The sequence below is a fragment of the Chlorocebus sabaeus genome, chromosome 13, assembly GCF_047675955.1.
Source record: "Chlorocebus sabaeus isolate Y175 chromosome 13, mChlSab1.0.hap1, whole genome shotgun sequence".
Taxonomy (NCBI): Eukaryota; Metazoa; Chordata; class Mammalia; order Primates; family Cercopithecidae; genus Chlorocebus; species Chlorocebus sabaeus.
Genome location: NC_132916.1, coordinates 46942352 through 46964303, shown reverse-complemented (window position 1 = coordinate 46964303; position 21952 = coordinate 46942352). Strand labels below are relative to the sequence as shown.

Below are 21952 nucleotides of genomic sequence, written 5' to 3'. Positions count from 1 at the left end.
AAATTGGTCATATGTGCTGGCAGGCACCTGTAATCCCAGCTACTCAGGAGGCTGAGGCAGGAGAATTGCTTGAATCCAGGAGGCAGAGGTTGCAGTGAGCCAAGATGGCGCTACTGCACTCCAGCCTGGGCTACAAGAGTGAAACTTCATCTCAAAAAAAAAAAAAGAAAAAGAAAAAAGACACCACTTCCAACCCACTGTACAAGGCGTCTCTGGGGCCTGGCCAAATGAATTTAATTATCACAGATTCTTCATAGAAGGTTCAACCAAAACTGTGGCATTTCCATATTTTCTAAGGCTTTTGTTTATTTTTTCAATTAATATTTTAAGCAAAGTGCTACCTTTTTCAGCCTTACTTTATGCTGTAAGAGTGACTATTGTACTTAAAATTGTCTTAATATAGAGTTCTTAGCCAGATTAATGATATTAAAAACAACAACAAAATTTCACATGTAAGATTTTTATTCAAATTTGATTTACATTCCAAAAGAAATTATAAAATATATTCGGTTGTTTATAAAAAAAGGGGAGGGATAAAACTTTAATTCAAATTATAAAACATGATAAATTTTCAGATTAAAATTGGGCTAGTTGCTTAGAGTAACAAGCTTTTAAATCATGATTTTCCACTTCCACACCAAGGATAACCTTCTGATTAATGATCAGCCGTGCTGTAATAGGATAGCACTGAGACTTGAGGAAAGAGAAAAACTGAAGAGCTCTTCCAAGCCCAGACCAGGAACTTTTTTATGCCTTCTCATAGTGGCGAACAGCAACCACATCACCAAAAGTAAGGGTCTGCAAGGTTCAAAAGATAATCAAATCTTTTTATACAGGAACATCAGTCACTGAATTTTAAAGATCATCATATATGTAATCTAAGTATCATGCGAAAGAATGACATTTACAAACATTAAATGCTGCATAAGCATTTTACATCTTGAAAAGAGACGCTATATTGATATATAGTTTATGTCTCTGAAATGAGAATGAAGCAAAAACTGAGATTAGCAATTTAGATTCAGGTCAAAAGAATTTCTTTAGCCTTAAATTATCAGGGTAATTGAGCAGATTAAGTGTGAGAAATGGAGTGTCTATATTCTTTTCTCAGCTACCTGATTTAAAAGTGAATGAGTTGTATAATAGGTTTACATAACAGTTTTCAATTCATAACCTAGATAAATTTTGAACAGTCATTAGAAAATCCAATCATTTGAGCTGATGGTATTTGGAATGACTTGTTCCAAACTCAAGAGGAAAATGTAAAGGTACAAATGTTCTTCTTGCTTTGGTTGTCATGGCTTAGCCTATGTGAACCCAGGTAGGTAGCTGGATAGGATGTGGAACATCAGCTCCATTACTCTAATGTCAAATCTAACTTGAAAAGTTGCTATAAAACCACTTTACAGAACTTAGGGGGTTTTAGTGTTCATTGTTTTCATGTATTGATGGGATGTTCAGGAGTATAGTGTATCCTTGTAGTCTATTGCTTTAATCTTCCTTTTTGAACTCAGTCTTGCCTGATCATAGTCATGCACGCCACGATTGAGCTATCTACTTTTCTGTGTTCAAGAAAAAAAAAAAATGGAGGTAAAAGCATAAAGGAGAACTTCAGAGCGAATCTTTTAGAAACGAGTCCTTTCTTTTGTCGATTGTTGCCAAAAAATGTGAGCAAATATCCTTTAACATGAAAGGAAAACTGTCCCTCTGCTCCCCACCTCCATCTCCACAGAAACATGAATATCTCAGTGTAGAACAGTGCTCATTGCAGTAGTCAAATGGAGAAGGAAACAGGAGTCCCCATTCTTAAACAACAAAACTTTCTCTGCTGTCATCTTACAAGGACTGTGTAAAGCATTCTCACACCTTCCTCCAAAATTGAATGAGCCTACCCACCTATGTCAGTATCATCAATATACCATTGCAGGTCACACAAAAAGTGTCTGAGGAGGGCTTGGTCAAGGCATAGTATTTCTTCTCGTTTGTGATATTACTCCATCATTAGAGAAATTATTTGTTAATTATTTTACGTTTGATCAATTTAGGACAAAAACAGACAGGGAAAAAGTCTTGTAAAGATGGAGTCAGAAATGGATCAGAGTGATACAACTGTAAGCCCAACAACCTCAAGGATTGCCAGGAGCCACCCAGGAAGTAGGAAGAAGCAAGGGAGGGGACCCGTAGAAGGACAGTGGCCCTAGGGTCGCCTTGATTTCAGGGATCTAGACTTCAGAACTGAGAAAATTCACTTTTGTTGTTTTAAGTCACCAAGTTTGTGATACTTTGTTGTGGCAGCCTTAGGACACTAATACATCCTCTTTTACAGATAATTCCTAGTAAGTAAGAAGAGGGTGATTGAAAAAGATATTTTTAATGACTACCTAGTATTAAATATATATGTTTAAAAGGCATATTATGCATTCGAGAAAAAACTGGAAAGAAGTAACAACAAAAAGGTTCTCTACGGGAGTCAGGAGCCTTGGCTCAGGCCTGTAATTCCAGCACTTTGGGAGGCCAAGGCAGGAGGCAGGAGCATCACTTTGAGCTCAAGAGTTGTAGACCAGCTTGGGCAACATGGCGAAACCCTGTCTCTATAAAAATATAAAAAAATCAGCCTGGTGCTGGTGGCTTGCACCTGTAGTCCCAGCTACTTGAGAGACTGAGGTTCTTGAATTGCTTGAGCCCATGAAATGGAGGTTGCAGTGAGCCGAGATTGCACCCCTACACTCCAGTCTGGGTGACAGAGCAAGACTTCATCTCAAAAAAAAAAAAAAAAAAAGGTTATCTCTGATGAGAAATTAGAGGGGATTTTAACTTTTTTGTTATACTTTTCTGTTATATTCTAAATTATCTGCACTGAACTTTTGTAACTTTATAAATTAAAATATAGACTAAATATCTCTTATTACAGGAGCTATAAAGTCATCTGTCTGAGATTCTCTTATAATAGCAATTATCTTTATATATTTCAGTTATTATGGGCTTTATATTTAACTTTTATTTGAGAGACATCCATCGTTATCCTACAAAAAAATCTTTTGACACAGTTTTAGGCAAATCAATGGCAACTTTTATTTTTTTAACTACACATGAAATGTTCTCTTTTTCTGCAATCAAAGTTGTTGAGCTGAAGAAGACAATTAGCTAGGATCTTTTTGTTTCCCCTGTTTTATATATAGTTAAAGAACCTTGCCAGTGATGTATTATTAAAGAAGGAAGGAAGGAGGAAGAATGGAAGGGGGAGGAAGGAAGAGGGAAGGAGGTGAGAGGTGTGGGGAGAGGAGTAAAAAACAAGGAAGAATGGAGAATTGTCATTACTTACCATAACCATTTTGCCATCCTTAATTTCTCTTACAAAATTTGTTTCTTTGCCATCCCATTTCTGTACATGAACAAGTTTGTCTCCATCCAGGCTAACAACAGACTGAGACCAACAATGAAATGCAAAACATAGCAATAAATACAATTCAGATTTCTGATAGGGAAGACAAATGATGTGATTTTTTAAAGAATTGTGTAATCGAATAAATCATGATCAATTAATTATCCTATTGTTATCTCTGTTACTTCTAGATTATTATTTAAATTTGAATAATTCATAATTTAAAAAGTATACATCTAAATACAAAAATTTAATATATTAAAAACAAAAATCCTAAACTAGTGCTTTGCAGCTAGTCGTCCTTCTAAAGAAAGTCTTAGAAAGAGGCAAACTGCCCATTTAGTCAATCTGAGGCAACCTGGGGAATTAAACAAAATGCACTCTCTCTTTCAAACAAACTTTATTAAATGTTTTCTGAAATACAAGCTTGATATAAAATGTGAACAGTATATGGTAAGAGACAAATACAATTGAGGTTTATGCTATAGCAAGTACCCATTGTTCAAAATATAACATATACACACTAAACTAACTTTGGTGTATTTCTCCTTGGATTGAAATATTGAAAATATTCTACACTTTCCAACATCTTAAAAAAAAAAACAAACCATGCATTGGGAATCTTTATCTTTATTCCCCCCTCCCCATCCCCACTCTGGAGAAGAAGCAGTTTCTCACCTTACAGTTTCTATCATCTGCAGTGGTTTCATCAAACTCTTCTCCCAGGTGGAAACTAATCTCCGTGTTCTTGAATGTGCTGAGAGTCCTGATGACCACTTTGTCTCCTTCCTGACTGATAATTACTGTTGGTTTGGTCACATTTCCCACCTGCCTAGTGGCAAAGCCCACGCCTAAAATAGCAAAGGGAACAGTACAGTCTGCAGCAACTTTCAAAATAACTCGCAAAGCAAGAATCTGCTTTCTGATTACGGAATCCAGGTTCTAAAGTGTAAGTTTCATTAGAACATGATTAGTCATTAATCATGTAAAACACTACTGTGATCATAAGTGCATGCAGAAGAAAACCAAAAAAGTCAGAGAAGCTTCACTTTCTCCACACAATAGCAGATGCTCTGTGTTTTTGGCCCTGGGTAAGAAGGCAAACAAGTGCCACATTAAAAACTCCATTCAGTGGAAAATGCATAGCCTAGCATCTGATCAGGACAATGTGATCTGTCTTTGCCTCTTGCTGACCTGATGAGTGAAAAATGAAATCTGCAAGTATCTAAAGCAGCACGATAAGAAGAGAACAGGCGTTCTTATTGTTACCTACCTAGAGCCTTCATGTACTCATCAAAGTTCTGACTGTCGGTCAGCTTCCAGGTAGCACAGAAAGCCTCCACCATCCTTGCCCTTTCCCCTCTTTAGAGACAGGAGCGAGGATCTTCTGGTCTAATTGCCACTGCAGCTCAGAAGACCTTTTACACATCAGCAAGCAGCTCCTGCCTTCTTATTTGGAAAGAGAGTGGGCAAAAATCCAATGATTTAAATTGCAAACACACCCCTCCAGTGTCCCTCTTTCCAAGAGGCTGTCACAGAGGGAGGAGAAGGGAAGGAGCGCTCCAGTGAAGCTCCAATCCTCTTTGTGATTGGCTCAGGCCACTGGGTTAGCGGAGTAGGTCGAGTTCCTCCCAATCGTCACACTACAGCCCTTATGCCTGAGAAAGCTCTGCAGGGATTCAATGGGGCTGGAGGCAGGGAACGGGAAAATGAGAGAAGGTCTTTCAAGTTCAGTGAGAAAAAACTTGGCAAAGGCAATCTCAGACTGCAAGGAAAGAAAGAAGATGCACAATGGGGCATTCAGATTGATTTCCGTTAATGGCAAAGCTGGTCACAAATGAGGACCCCCTTAAAGAAAACCACTGAAATGCCAGACTTTGCAGACAAAGGAGAGTGAATACTGTGTGTTATTTTCTCTCATCGTTACAGGGAGAGCACAATGCAAGCTAGAGTATGCCAAACTGAAAAAGAGGAGGGGGAGGAGGTGTAAATGCCTTCCCTAGATATATTGCTTGAAGGCTACTCTGACTGTCAATGAGGAAGCACACTAATTTGGGTCCTTTCCCAACACAAACTGAGAGAATTTAAAGATCCCGTTGTCCTTTCTAAAAATGTGAGAACAAGACTGAGTTGGAAAAGGGATCTAAGGAAGAGTATGGTTAGGACTTACTAATGAGGTACAAAAATAAAGAAAAGAATGCTCTTCCCCCACCTCCTTGAATAGATTATAGAATCCATGTGGAAAAACTGGACAGAAGATTATTTGGTAAGACTTTAAATTACCTGCATTCTAGGACCTTTTGATTTCCTGAGGCCACATCTACATAAATACAATCTGTGTACATTGTACATTTGTTGGGAGTTAGTGATGGGGAAGGGCAGGAACTGGAGGAGCAGTAGGAATCAGAAGAACTTTGTTTCAATTTGCCCTAACTCAGGGATCCCCAAGAATGGCAAATACCTTGAGGGTTCTAAGTAGAGTATTTAAAGGAAGTCTCTGAAACTCCCCTTCACCCAAAGAGATTCCTTCCTGCCTTACTGGTGCGGACCAGCAACGAAAGCAGTTTACCTGCCTCTCCTGGGGACAGAGCAGGAGAATCCCACTTGGTATTCCCTGCCCTTCTCTCTCCCCTGCCAATTAAACTGCAGCCCAGCACATTTCTACCCAATCCACACCAGATCCAACAGATAAGGACTGGAAGGCCTCCTACCCTAACTGGCACCTACATGCTGCTTCTTTGGTGTCTCAAGGGTGCTTGTTTAATAAAATCTGTAGTCTTCCTTCACAACTGCTTTTCTTCCAATTTTCACTTTATTTGTGACTGATACCACCATGCACCCAACTGTACAAGTCAGAGACCTCTGAATCATTTCTAATACTTTACCACTAAAATCAGACTTGATGTCAAGGCCTATCTCTTTTGCTTTGTTACCAGAAAAACCAAACTCTGTAAAACATTTTACAGAGGTTTACTCTGAACCAATGTGAGCAACTGAGGCCCGGGGAAAACACAAACCGGAGAAACCTTGAGACAGTAGTCCCAAGGCAGTCAGATTACAGTTTGGTTTTATACATTTTAGGGAGCCATGAAGTGCAGTCAAAAATATAAATCAATACATGGAAGGCATACATTGGTTCAGTTCAAAAAGCTGGGATATCTTGAAGCTGGAGGCTTATAGGTTATGGATGAGTTCAGAGATCATTTAATTTGCACTTGGTTAAAGGAGTAAGGCTCTGTCTAAAACTTGGAGTCCACATAAAGAAGTTTATTTTATTTTATTTTATTTATTTATTTATTTATTGAGACAGAGTCTTGCTCTGTCACCCAGGCTGGAGTGCAGCGGCATGGTCTCAGCTCACAGCATCCTCCACCCCTCAAGCAATCCTCCCACATCAGCCCTCTTGAGTAGCTGGGACAACAGATATGTACCACTATGCCTGGCTATTTTTTTGTATTTTTAGTAGAGTCAAGGTCTTGCCATGTTGCCCAGGCTGGACATAAAGAAATGTTTAAAATTAACATAAGGATGCTATGTAGCAAGATTAATGGCCTAATTCTTGCTTTGCATTACCTTAGATCTTGTTTATAGTTTGGTGTCTTATTGCCACAAAGAGTCTGTTTTGTCAGTTTCATAATCTCTATTTTAACATGAATCCCTGTCAGATGTGTCTGTATTCCAAAAAGTCAGAAGTATATCTGACTTCCCTTCCTTTTATGGCCAGGAATTCAGATTTTAAGGTTTTTTGGGGGGGAGGGGGTCCATTGGCCAAAAGGGGGTCTGCTCCGTATGTGGGAGTGCTTAGGATTTTATTTTCAGTTTACAGCTAAAATTCAGATGACTATTTCATCTATGCAAATTATTTCTCTAGTAAAGATTCTCAAACTGAGTTGTTTTGTTACACATTATTACTATATGTTTCATCTAATAAAACACGTTTATAGTGGTAGAATGTGTAAGTATTGTTCTAAAATATATCATTTCCTTTTTGTATTCTAAGAACATAAAATTGTTGAGAGCAGGAATCATGTATTATACATCTTTATCTTAGTCCTTTATAGATCACAAGTGAGTGCTGAAATATTTGTGCATACCCATTTATTTCTTCCACTCTCTAGATAAAGAATATGAGATGGTGACATATTTATTCGTAGAGCATATATTCCTGCAATTCTGATTCCTTTAAACCTTATCAAAAACACAAAAGCCCCACAATTTAGAGGCAGATTTCTTTTGGTTGCATATTAATCTTATAATAGGCAGAAAAGAATACATGTTGCCATACAGATATCTGTAATAGAAATTTTAGAAAAAGCCAATTGATTATTTTTAAATTAATCATTTATGGATACATAATAGTTGTGCATATTTATGAGGTACATATGATATTTGGATGCAAGCATACATGAGTAATGATTGAATCTGGGTAATTACGACATTTATCACCTCATTCATCATTTCTTTTTGTTGGGAACATTCTAAATATTCTTCTCTAGCTATTTTGAAAAATGCTATAAACTATTGTTAACTATAGTAAACCTGTTGTGGTATCAAAGGCTGGAACTTATTAATTCCACCTAACGGTGTTTTTGTACCCATTAACCATTCCCTCTTCATCCCATGTTCCTGACTACACTTCCCAGCCTCTTGTAACCACCGTTCTATTCACTACCTTCATGAGGTTAATTTTTTTAGCTCCCACATATAAGTTAAAACATGTGATATTTCTCTTTCTCTGCATGGCTTAGCTCGCTTAATATCCTCCAGCTCCATCCATGTTGTGGCAAATGACAACTTTCCTTCCTTTTTTGTGGCTGAATAATATTTCATTGTGTATATATGCCACATTTTCTTTATCTATTCATTCATTGATGAACACAGTTGATTCCAAATCTTGGCTATTGTAACTAGTGCTGTAATAAACATGGAAGCACAGATATCTCTTTTGATATACGGATTTTCTTTGTTTTGGATATATACACCGCAGTGGGATTATTGGATCATGTGTTTGTTCTATTTTAAGATTTTTGAGGAACCTCCGTATTGTTTTCCATAGTGGCTGATCTACATTCCCAACAACAGTGTATAAGCATTGCCCCTTTATCAACATTCTTATTGCCTTTTTGATAATAGCCTTTTTAACTGGGATGAGGTGATATCTCATTGTGGTTTTGATTTGTATTTCCCTAATAATTAGTGATGTTGAGTATTTTTCATATGTCTGTTGTCCATTTTTATCTCTTCTTTGAGAAATACCTGTTCAGATCTTTTGCCAATTTTCAATCAGATAATTTGATTTTTATTTTATTTTTTTGCTATTCAATCATTTGAATCCCTTACATCTTCCCTTGTTGGATGGATAGCTTCCAAATATTTTCTTCCATTCTGTAGGTTTTCTCTTCACTTTGTTTAGTGTTTGTTTGTTTTGTTTTTGTTGTACAGAGCTTTTCAACTTGATATAGTCCTATTTGTCAATTTTTGCTTTGGTTGCCTGTGTATTTGAGGTCTTACTAAAAAATCTGTATCAAACCAATGTCCTGAAGTCTTTTACCAATGTTTTCTGGTAGTAGTTTCATAGTTTCATGTCTTACATGTAAGTCTATGATTCATTTTAATTTGATTTTCATATACAGTGAGAAATAGGGGTCTAATTTCGTTATTCTGCATATGGTTATCAAGTTTTTCCAACACCATTTATTGAAGTGATCATTCTTCCCACAGTGTATATTCTTGGCACCTTTGTTGAAAATAAGTTAACTGTAAATACAAAAACTTATTTCTGGGTTCTCTATTCAGTTCCATTGGTCTATGTGTCTGTTTTTATGCCAGTACCATGCACTTTTTGTTATTATAGCTTTGTAGTATCTTTTGAAGTCAGGTAATGTGATGCTTCCATGTGTTCTTTTTACTTTGTTCATTTTACTTAGGATAGCTTTGACTATGTGGAGTCTTATGTAATTCTATATAAATTTTAGGATTTTTTTTTTCTGTGAAGAATGTCATTGGTATTTTAACAGAGAGTGCATTTGTAGATCATTTTGGGTAGTATGAACAATTTAACAATATTATTTTTCCAATTCATGCACATGCAATATATTTCCTTTTTTGTGTGTTTTTTTTTTTTCATTTTCTTTCATTAGTATTTTATAGTTTTCATTGTAGAGATCCTTCACTTTTTTGGTTAAGTGTATTCCTAGGTATTTGTTTATTGTAGCTGTTATAGATGGGATTGCCTTCTTGATATCTTTTTTAGATTGTTCATTGCTGGCATATAGAAATGCTACTGATTTTTGTATGTTGATTTCATATTCTACACTTTACTGAATTTATCAATTCTAACCTTTTTTTTTTTTTTTTTGAAGACTATTTAGGTTTTTCTAAATATGAGATCATGTCATCAGCAAACAAGAACAATTTGACTTCTTCCTTTACAGTTTGGATGCCCTTTATTTCTTTCTCTTGTCTAATTGCCCTGGCTAGGACTTCCAATACCATGTTGAATAAAAGCCACTTGACTGTTCTATAACTCCATATACTGACATATTTGACTTATTTTACATTATTCAGAATATAATGGTTATATACCTAGGAATGGTTGCTTTCAAATAGTAGCTTATTTGCTCTGATTATTGAAGAGTTCAATAGAAGATAAACTGAAAGGAGACTGTGCTGTGCTAAGGATTTAACATTTAACAAATAAATCTTTTTCCAAGCTTTCTTTTTCTTTCTCTTTTTCTTTTTCTTTCTTTCTTTCTTTTTTTTTTTTTTTTTATTTTTTTTAGACAGTCTATCTCTGTTGCCCAGGCTGGAATGCAGTGGCGTAATCTGGACTCACTGCAACCTCCACCTTCCAAGTTCAAGCAACTCTCCTGCCTCACACTTCTGAGTAGCTGGAATGACAGGCATGCACCACCATGCCCAACTAATTTTTGTAATTTTAATAGAGACAGGGTTTTACCATATTGGCTAGGCTGGTCTCAAACTCCCGATCATATGTGATCCACCCTCCTGGGCTTCCCAAAGTGCTGAGATTACAGGTGTGAGCTACCTCTCCTGGCTTTTTCCAAGCTTTCTAAACCTGGGAGCAATTTATGATTTTGCTGTGGCTTTTATCATACAAATGCATCTACAGTCTCATAAGGGAAAGATTATGACAGATTGACTCCTCACTCAGAGTTGTTACCTTTATTTATTAACTAAGGGCACTAATGGTAAAGAATTCATTATAAAGACCTGTTTAAAAAACAAAAAGTAGTGAAATAAAAGAAACAAAGAGAAGTTGCTTTAAGAGATCCTGGCAGAATCTTCGCATGAGGCTGAATCTCTTGGCCTTGCTTTACAACAATTTTTCCTTTTTAACAAAATAGAAGGTGTTAATAAAGTTTTAGCATTGTTTTGAGCAAAGTAAGCTAACCGAGGTTATGACATTATTTCTTGTAAGATATCCAAGGTTATGCAGCAACAAAAATTAAATAACATTCAAAGTACTTGCTCCCTGAGGTTCTCTCTTACCAAATTACAAAGAATAAAATAATAATTGAATATCTCTGTAGCTGGAAATGAAATGTAATTACACAATAAAAGGACCACTGGCCCACAGTCTCTCCCATAATAGGTAATGCTGGGCAAGGTGTCAGAACCCTGGCATTGGAAAGTGGTCAACTCAAGGGTTGGCAAAAAGAATTTACAGATGATAGTATGGATTTAAAAAGAAAAGTTTTATTAGATAGAAAGAATTCTCCAGAAGAGTGCAGTGGGCACCTCACTAAGAGGACTGAATGTGCAGCAGTGGATTTTTGCTTAGGAGTATTTATGGTCCTTAAAGGAGGAACCTAAGGGTAATTTAGATCATATCAGCCACTTAGGTCATGATAAATGATTACATTTGTAGACATTTTGGTGCCTTAATGTCAGCAAGGGTTGCACAATGAGTTTTGATTCACATGTAACCTGGAGATACATAGAAATTCTAGTTAGTTACAAATGTTTGGGAAAGAAACCTGCAACCAGATACCTGCTTTAGATAATAGGGAAGTCTACCTACTTCCGAATTCCTCTGATAAAAGAATTTTGCTTCTGCACAATCTGCTTGATGGCCACCAGGTGATCTTTGCTCTCCTCAGGAAGATCAGACAAACTGTTTTTGCTGAAGAAATGGTACAGACACTCCCTAGGGGCTTACCTGTCTGTTCATGGGTTACATTTTATCATGCCTGCCCTTACCAATCAACCAGCTAAGCCAGCTCCTGCCCAGGAAGGATGAGGATTCCAATCTTCAAGCAAGGGCTAAATGCAGTATCAGTAATGGAATTTGATGGTGTGAAGAGGTGTGGGGGTAGGAAAAAATGAGTGAATTTTCTGTCTCTTGGTGATATGTAACTTTTATCTTATTGCATTTTAGAAAGTGTAGACTTGGCCGGGCATGGTGGCTCATGCCCATAATCCCAGCACTTTGAGAGGCAGTGGTGGGCAGATCTGTTGAGCTCAGGAGTTCGAGACCAGCCTGGGCAACATGATGAAATCCCTTCTCTACTAAAAGTACAAAAATTAGTTGGAATGTTGTGGCACATGCCTGTAGTCCTAATTACTCAGGTAGTTGAGGCATTAGAATTTCTTGAACCCAGGAGGCGGAAGTTGCAGTGAGCTGATTGTGCCACTGCAGTCCAGCCTGAGCAATATAGACTAGGTCAGGGGGAGATACATCTCCAGGGATGGCATGCCCTTTGAAAGAAGCATTTTGGAGAAATGTCCTTCTCATTTCTCTACTATTTTCTGCAGTTTTTTTCTCCTTTTACCTCCCATTATTTAAATATTCCATTCTTAGCCTGCTTCTAGATCTGACATAGTGACTGACAAGAGAACTTTTGCATATTCCAGGTTTATTATTAAAAAGTCCTAGGACCTTCCTTCTATTCGGGTCACTCATATGCCACAACTCTGCTAAGAAAACTCTTCTCTCCAGCCTCCTGGTTAATTTCACTTTTAGGGTTTAGTTCAGTTAATATTTCCTCAAGGAAGGCTGGGTCAAAACTCTATGGTTATGTCATCCTATGATTTCATTTATGTATTACACATATATCATAATTTCTGTTACTTTTATAATCAGTTGTTTGGTATCTTTCTCCCACCTTAAGAACACAAGTGCCTTGAAGCATCAATTTTATTCTGCATTGTGCTCTATGACTATTGTCTAGCATAGTATCAAGTCCACTTGATATGTGCTCCACAAATGCCAAACATATGAACAAATATAGAAATACACAGAAAACCAGAAAGGGTCAAAAAATAAGCATTTAAACTCGAGTTCATATGATCTTTTCTAAGTTTTCAGCCAAACCTTTCTTCTCTTTGCAACATATATGATCCCCAAAGAAAGAGATCTAAGCTTCTTCTTTAATCCTATCGTGTTAATGTTTAAGAGGAAATTAAGGCTCACTGTTTTCAGTTTTTTTTTTTGTTTGTTTGTTTTTTGGAATGAAAGCACATAGAATAGTTTTAGTAAGCGTTCAAATGCATGATGGATTTAATAATACAAGAGTAGGAGAGTTTTGTGCCATCCCATATGTGGAAGCCTGATGCCAATAAGTATGAATAGTAATTGTCCTTTCTATAGATCCTCTGGTCTATTTACTATGGGTTATTATCACTTGTAAATCAATCTTTTTTTTTTTTTTTTTTTTTTTTTTTGAGATGGAGTCACCTCTGTCACCCAGGCTGGAGTACAGTGGCGTGATCTCGGCTCACTGCAAGCTCTGCCTCCCGGGTTCACGCCATTCTCCTGCCTCAGCCTCCCGAGTAGCTGGGACTACAGGTGCCTGCCACCACGCCCGGCTAGTTTTTTGTATTTTTAGTAGAGATGGGGTTTCACCATGATAGCCAGGATGGTCTTGATCTCCTGATCTCGTGATCCGCCCTCCTCGGCCTCCCAAAGTGCTGGGATTACAGGCGTGAGCCACCGGGCCCGGCCAGATTTTTTTGTTCTTATATTCCTTGAAGATCTTTTTTGTTTACTGATCTCTGTTGATTACTCTGTACATTGAGTAATGATTACTAGGTAGGTAACTATAAAAGGAAGTTACTAATCTGGGATCAGTTGAAGATTACAGAAACCACTGTAGCTATTTTTAACAGAAACAGGACAACATATAGGGAATTAGATGCTTACGAAACACTTGGAAGAGTTGAAATAGCAAGTTTTAGGCTGAGCTAAGCTTTCAGGAATACTCCCAGAACACCACCACATAAACTGACCTGCTAAGGCAACAGTTATCTCTATATAATTGGGAATTGGAAATCAGGAACCTGCTTTGCCACCTGCTGGCTCCCAAATATCCTGCTAGTTGTTGCCTAGAAATGAGAGCTTTGCTCAGAAATACTGATTCCGAAACCACACCATATGGTCTGCATCTCATCAGCAAATGAATGACTTGTGTGCATTCTCTCTCACCACTTACTTACACTTTGAAATCTAGTCTTACACAAGAATATTGCATAAGCATATGCAATAGGCACAACCTAAATCAAGTGTAAGTATAGGGAAGTTTGGAAATACTGTTTTACACTCTGCTGCTTCTGCAGAGCATAAATCGGATAAGTCAATCTACCACACCCCATCCATCACACAGATAAATGAGTATTTTTTAAATGTTTTGGTTAAAAGGAGAGAATAAAGACAGAGATTGTATAGGTCTGAAAATATTCTATAGTAGTAGTATCTAAACCTGGAAGATCATTAGAATCATCTGGGAAGATTTATATTTATGGAAATTTCAAGTTTATCAAGATTTTTACATAGACAGTCTGGGGGTAAGGCTGAACTTTGTATTGAAAAACAAAATCTTAAGTTGAAATCCTATGTATGTAATGCATTTGATGTCTTATTAACTTGTAAACTAGTACATTCCAATCTGTCAGAATCATATTAGTAAATTTAGATTCTGTATTTCTTCAGTGTTATGTACAAAGTAGGACTACAAGACCACTGATACTACTACTAATTCCTTGACCCTACTGATGATCGTAGAAATGGTGTGTGGCTTATGCCAAGATTGCCTCCATATCAAAGTGTCTTGTGTTATGCAGCAAGGAAGAAATATGACCTATAACTACCTTAAAGATGACATATGCTAAACCAATGTTAACATGAAAAGCTCTGTTACAATTAAGACTATCCCCAATCATAATATAAATTTCCAAGATCCACAAAGTTTAATCATCTCTCTATTAACTTATATGGGAACATGCCTGAAGACATTAAAAAGTCTTCTTCCAAGAGAGCCACTAGTTCATTTGGACCTCCAGATGAATGAAATGTATTTATTCTCATTAAAAAAAAAAACAATAATTCTCTTGTAAATATTTTCTAACTGAAATTTAAGTCTTTGCAACACATTATTTGCAAGAGAATTTGTTGAAGAAGCTATTGATATGGTTTGATCAATAACATCATTGTAAATTACAAGCAGGCCATTGAAATCTGCAGTATTTCTCATTCAATAGCTACTGGAAACATAGTATTATAAGCCTTTGTTTGAATGTTAGTGGCATAAAATTAAAATAAAAGAAAATTGTGGCATTATTTTACTTTTTCTTTCATCGCAAAGCAACTTTTTTAACCGAACAGATCGGTTGAAACCATTAAGATTACACTATTTTTGCTGTTGTTTTTAAGAATACAAGAATGACTACAAATGTTTGTACTCCTCAATTTGTTGACGGATAAGTCTTCATTTGGGACTCAAGAAAATGCCACCACTTCCTAAGTTTTCTGCTCAGTCTATTAATTTTCTATCCTTTTGGAAATATTTAATATCCTAAAAATAACATTTGTAGACATAAATAAATATGAGAGATTCTGTGTAAGTTAAGGTGTTTCTAAAACCAAATACATTTTCTGAATGCATTTATTTCTGCCTCTCCGGTACTTACAAGAAAGTGCTAATAATTGAAGGAAAGTAAAACGATGCTATGTAAATATATAATAATGCATTTTGTATATTTATGTAATTTTAGAAATAGAGCTTAAGATAGAATTTAATTTTATAAATTATGTTATGATTTATGTTACAAATATATCACTTATAAATTATAGTCAGCAGCAATTTTTGAAGACCATTGAGTCTTGAGGAGTGCTCCTTTTATACATTGTAGACTCTGTAATATATAAAAGGAAATTAAAAGTTGATAGAAAACATTATTGGGGAAAGCTTGGATTTCCCTTGAAAGTCCATGTCATCATCATGATATCTTCAAACTCTGAGGTGAGTTTTCATGGGTCACTTCAAGATTCCTGCTGCTGCAACCAATGGAGAATGTCAGGGTATGGTTTGCTTTTCTATCCTCATGTGCTCAAGCTGTTTTGAACTATGATAGGCAGATGTGGAACTCTATGTCATTCCTTTGTTTCCACAGAGAAACCACCAGACAGGAGGCATTTTTGAGTCTGGCACTTTTTCCTGAAGTTTTAGGAAGACACAGTTAATATTGCAAAAACACAAAACCTGTTCAAATGGTGATATCCTCATTCCTTTCTCCTTGTTTTCAACAATGAAATCCCTATTCATTACTAATCCAGAGTAATGTAGCCTTCTCTTTTATTTCCTTGACACCTGTTAATCCATGACCTCAGTACTAATTGCTTATTAAAGTATTTTCTAATATAATGCAGCTCCTTCTCTAAGAGAAAATTCTGATTATGTGGAGCACAAGGTTATGTTAATCATACCCCTTGGTTAGTGTGATAATCTTATCACTTGTCCATGCGGTCCAATTTTCATTTATTTGGCTACTTACATAATTATTTTCATTAATGTAATAAACACCCACATGTGAATCCTCCTTTCAAAACAAAGCCTGGGACTTTGAAAACATTCCTGCATCCATTTCCTTACTTTCTGCAACTCAAGGTAAGCATATTCCTGAATCTCATGTTCATCATTTGTTTTTTTCCTTTTATTTAGTTCAGTACATCTACATATTTTCTTAAAACATATATACTAATATAGGTTTTTAATCTTCATAAAATGTTTTATATTGTTATATAATATGCTAGCAATTAACTTTTACATGTGCAATAGTTTATTTTGGGCACATAGTTTGAATTGAAATTGATGGGTCATTGATGGGTCATAGGTTAATCTTCAGTTTTAGAAGGTTATGCCAAATTGTTTTCTAAAGTGGACTCACCAATTTATACTCTTTCCAGTGGATCAACATATTTCCCAACACTTAATATCAGCAGATTGCCAATGGTGGCCAATCAGATGCATATACAATGACATTTAATTTTTTTCTTGACTTGTATTTTCCTAATCATGAATGAAGTGAACATATTTTCATGTGTTTATTGGTCTATGATTTCTACCTCTGTGAAATGTCTGTTCTCCTGCCCATTTTCCTATAGGTTGGTTCTGTTTTTCTTATTTTGTATTATTGATCTTAATTTTTGTAGTGTGGGAATCATGAATATATTCTTCCAGTTTGTAACTTACTTTCACTTTCTTTAAAATAGTTTCTTATGACCAAAAGTTCTTACTTTTAATATTGCCAAATGCATTAATATTTTATGTCATTGTCAATATGTTTCATGTCTTATTTAAGGAAACCACCTACCCAAGATCCAAAAGATATTCACTTATATTTTCTACCAAGCCCTTTTTCTCTCTCTCTCACTTCTTTTTTTTTTTTCTTTCTGTGGAGAACAGGGTCTTGCTATGTTGTCCAGGCAGGTCCCAATCTCCTGGGCTCAAGCTATCCTCCCACCTCTGTCTCCCTAAGTGGGGGAATTACAGGCTTTAGCCACTGTGCCTGGCCACCAAGTGATTTAAAGTTTTAACATTTGAACCCTTAACTTGCTGGAGTAGATTTTTGTATATCATAAGAAGTAGGATTTCAAATTCACTTTTTAATATGGAGAAATAATTTTTTCCACTCCACTTATTGAACATTTCACCACCTAAATGGAATACCATCTCTGTGATTTATCAAAGTCCTCTATGTATTTTAATGTATTTCTCTGAACCCTATTTAATTCCATTAATCAATTAGGTTTGTAACCTTCTAACATTGCTAAGCTGTCAATTTTTATAGCCTCATGGCAGTCCTAATAACAGGAAGAGCAAGTCTCCCAATTTGTTACTCTTCTTTAGAAATATCCTATTTATGGCCCTTTAATATATGTATATATAGTACAATCAATTTATTATCATCCATAAATAATTATGTTTTTTTATATTAGAATCATATCTATTTTATATATTGATTTGGAAGAATTCATACTTCTATGATATTGACTTCCTAGTCCTGAAAATGATGTACTTTTTTACATATGTAGTCATTACTATTGTATAATGATGTTTTATAATTTTCCCTGCAGGGCTTTTCTACATATTTTTTAGATTTGTTCTTAGATAAGTGAGATTCCCTGAGACTACTGAAAATGTTGTCTTCCCTTTAATTTTCTAATAGTTTGTTACTGTTATATAGAAATATAACTGACTTTAGCAAACATATCTAGTCTGCTTGCTACACTATTCTATTATTTGTAATAATTTGTAGAATATTTTTCAATGTAAATGATCATAAAATTTGCAATTAATGGTATTTTAATTTCCTCCTTTCCAGTTTAATATTTCTTACAATATTATTGCACTGAGGACTTCATTTCAAGTTTAAATATAAGCTACTACATTGCATTGTTGTCTCATTCTTGATTTTTCGAGGACTGCTTCTGATGTTCACCTATTTATATCATCTCTAGATGTTAACTTTCTATAGAAAGGCTTTTTTTAATAGTAAAACCTTTCCCTGAAATTCCTGATTCCCTAATCATTTTTATTATGAATGTGTATGCTGGTGGGTTGTATGTTCTTTATCATCTAATATTGTGTGGACTCAGACCTAAAATAAAACAAGCAAGTCTTTGATCTACTCTACCATCTGCCTCCAGGATATGGGATGCTAGCTCTGTGCCAACCAGAAATCTGGCAATATATCTTTCCTTGGATATTGCACACAAAAGCAATACATTTTAGGTAATTACAGCTTTGTTCCTTCTTTCCTGCACAGTCTTTCTTCTTTCTTCTTTCTTCAACCACTAGAAGTTAGAGAAGGACTGAAAGTAACATATTGTACCCTAAGAAGTATAGTGCCTACATAAAAGTTGCTGTCATCTTGAACAAATACTTAAAAACCACTTGAAGCAGCAACTAATGACTATGCATACAATATGTTAAAAAGCCTCAGGGAAGTAGGCAATAGATGTGGAAAATATCCCAACTCATTTCACAGCTGTTTCTAAACTGGTAGCTGATCCTGTAAACCTATTCTCTAGCTAAATATTTGAGAGCAGAACTCTATCAGTTACCATATGACAGCATGTCGAGGGAAAGAAAAAAAAAGATCCATTCCTATTGTTTGTAACAAAATTTCAGGTCTTGATAAATATTTCTCTTTACTTGAAGAAGAGAAGCAGAAAATAATCAAATCCAGCATGCCCAAATCTGTGGGCAGAGCTATAAAAACAATAAAGTAGTAAAGGTCACATTATCTTGAAGACAGATAATAAGAGTATATTCTCAGAAAATTGTCAAAGCAAAAAGAAGCAAAAACTCTTTTTGGCGTATCAGTAGGTAGAAGTGGCTTCTATGACACAGGAGCGAGGATTCCTAAGAGAACAGATTGAAATTTTAAAAATGAGCCAGATGAAATGGAGGTGGGGAGGCTAAAATTAAAAAATAAGCTGAGGTGATGAAAAGATACAAGAAAATTAATAATTAAATAGAAGGAATCAGATCAACATAGGAGACAGTAATGAATAGAATGACATTGTTTGAAGAGAATTTTCAGAATGCAGAGACATTATGAATAGTGAAAATAAAAATATTAGACAAGACAGACTAGACAGCCTAAGAGGTACAGATTACCAAGAATGACATCAAAACAACTGGAATATGCAATAAACAAAAACATTATTGAGGAAACTTTTCATTTGCTGAAAACAGGCTATATATGTAGATATATATCTATATTGATTTATCTTTATCTAAACTTTCTATATATAGATAGAGATCAAAATGCCATGTCAGCTGATTTAGTTAATGAAAAAAGGACCTAAACTTTCTAATTCTAGCAGTATTTTGAATCAAATATAATTCAGATCAATAAATATAAAACATAATGGGAAAAAATCCAATAAACATTCAATCAGAGAAAAAGATGCCTATAATGTCATAAGCAGTATGATTGCCCATAGTCTTTTTCATTGTAGAACTGAGATACCAAACGAACATACAGCAATGTTACAGATGTTTTGATAAAGCTGGGACTCATTTTCTCCCCCTTACATTTTCCTGTAAAAAAAGATTTTTCTCTTTGAAGACACTGGCATTCTCATTGTAATGTTTTCATGTTACTTATCTGCAGGAAGAAACTACATTAGGCAATGAACTTGGTAACACAATTTACTCTGCAATTATATTTCCCTTGCAAATTAGTAAAGTCTGATTGCATACAACTGTCTTGACAGCCTAGTTGACTTGAGTCTGCTGTCTGAGACAAGATCAAGTTTTGCTGTCAAATCATGTTTCAAAATCCTCAGGATTAACTCTAGATTCTGAACAATGGCAAACACTTTAAGGCAATGATCGTCAGCTCATAGGAAAGACAAACATACACACATCACTTTCCAAAGGGAAGAGTCTTGGGTGTGGGCAGGGAAGATGTATTCAGTTTCATAAGCCATGTTCAAAATTGCCGTTGTTTTGACTTAAAACATCAAGGGAAGATATGCAGTTTTTAACAAAAAGGGGATGGGTCATAAATGAAACAGTTCATGATTTCTTTTGAACATCTTTTTTTTTGTCTTGTTTGTTTTCTTTTTTTTATTATTATACTTTAAGTTCTAGGGTGCATGTGCACAATGTGCAGGTTTGTTACATATGTATACATGTGCCATGTAGGTGTGCTGCACCCACTAACTCGTCATTTACATTAGGTATTTCTCCTAATGCTATCCCTCCCCACTCCCCATCCCACGACAGGCCCCAGTGTGTGATGTTTCCCACCCTGTGTCCAAGTGTTCTCATTGTTCAATTCCCACATATGATTGAGAACATGCGGTGTTTGGTTGTCTATCCTTGCGATAGCTTGCTCAGAATGATGGTTTCCAGCTTCATCCATGTCCCTACAAAGGACATGAACTCACCCTTTTTTATGGCTGCATAGTATTCTATGTTGTATATGTGCCACATTTTCTGAATCCAGTCTATCATTGATGGACATTTGGGTTGGTTCCAAGTCTTTGCTATTGTGAATAGTGCCACAATAAACATATGTGTGCATGTGTCTTTATAGTAGCATGATTTCTAATCCTTTGGGTATATACCCAGTAATGAGATCACTGGGTCAAATGGTATTTCTAGTTCTAGATCCTTGAGGAATCCCCTTCCTGTCTTCCACAATGGTTGAACTAGTTTACTTCAACCATGTAAAAGTGTTCCTATTTCTCCACATCCTCTCCAGCACCTGTTGTTTCCTGACTTTTTAATGATCACCATTCTAACTGGTGTGAGGTGGTATCTCATTGTGGTTTGATTTGCATTTCTCTGATGACCAGTGATGATGAGCATTTTTTCATGTGTCCGTTGGCTGCATAAATGTCTTCTTTTGAGAAGTGTCTGTTCATATCCTTCACCCACTTTTTGTGGGGTTGTTTGATTTTTTTTTTCTTGAAAATTTGTTTAAGTTCTTTGTAGATTCTGGGTATTAGTTCTTTGACATATGGGTAGATTGCAAACATTTTCTCCCATTATGTAGGTTGCCTGTTCACTCTGATGGTAGTTTCTTTTGCTGTGCAGAAGCTCTTTAGTTTAATTAGATTCCATTTGTCTATTTTGGTTTCTGTTGCCATTGTTTTTGGTATTTTAGTCATGAAGTCCTTGCCCATGCCTATGTCCTGAATGGTGTTGCCTAAGTTTTCTTCTAGGATTTTTATGGTTTTAGGTCTAACATTTAAGTCTTTAATCCATCTTGAATTAATTTTTGTACAAGGTGTAAGGAAGGGATCCAGCTTCAGCTTTCTGCATATGGCTAGCCAGTTTTCCCAGCACCATTTATTAAATAGGGAATCCTTTCCCCATTTCTTGTTTTTGTCAGGTTTGTCAAAGATCAGATGGTTGTAGATGTGTGGAATTACTTCTGAGGGCACTGTTCTGTTCCATTGGTCTGTAACTCTGTTTTGGTACCAGTACCATGCTGTTTTGGTTACTGTAGCCTTGTAGTATAGTTTGAAGTCAAGTAGCATGATGTCTCCAGCTTTGTTCTTTTTGCTTAGGATTGTCTTGGCAACGTGGACTCTTTTTCAGTTCCATATGAACTTTAAAATAGTTTTCTCCAATTCTGTGAAGAAAGTCATTGGTAGCTTGCTGGAGATGGCATTGAATCTGTAAATTACCTTGGGCAGTATGGCCATTTTCATGATACAGATTGTTCCTATCCATGAGCATGGAATATTCTTCCATTTTTGTCCTCTTTTATTTCATTGAGCAGAGGTTTGTAGTTCTACTTGAAGAG

At 35.9% G+C, this 21952-nt stretch overlaps 1 protein-coding gene across 2 annotated transcripts; it reads right to left on the bottom strand.

The window, feature by feature from the left end:
- Positions 1–444: 444 nt before the first annotated feature.
- Positions 445–5032, bottom strand: FABP7 (fatty acid binding protein 7). 2 transcript variants are annotated; one of them, XM_008007184.3, is made up of 4 exons: positions 4656–5003; positions 4061–4233; positions 3323–3424; positions 445–798 (listed from the first exon to the last, which is right to left on the bottom strand). In XM_008007184.3, exons 1-4 carry the CDS (start codon positions 4726–4728, stop codon positions 748–750), a joined length of 399 nt encoding a protein of 132 aa, XP_008005375.1. In that variant the 5' UTR covers positions 4729–5003; the 3' UTR covers positions 445–747. The 2 variants fall into 2 exon arrangements, with proteins under 2 accessions (XP_008005375.1, XP_008005373.1); XM_008007182.3 differs by lacking the exon at positions 445–798 and having other exon boundaries at positions 2786–3424; positions 4656–5032.
- Positions 5033–21952: the final 16920 nt, after the last annotated feature.

Bases quoted from the DNA above. Each gene is read 5' to 3' on its own strand.
- FABP7 (XM_008007182.3), bottom strand. From the start codon at position 4,728: ATGGTGGAGGCTTTCTGTGCTACCTGGAAGCTGACCGACAGTCAGAAC. The intron at 4,234-4,655 runs GTAGGTAACAAT...TTGCTATTTTAG, and splicing joins TGAGTACATGAAGGCTCTAG to GCGTGGGCTTTGCCACTAGG. The intron at 3,425-4,060 runs GTGAGAAACTGC...TGTTGGTCTCAG, and splicing joins CAGATGATAGAAACTGTAAG to TCTGTTGTTAGCCTGGATGG.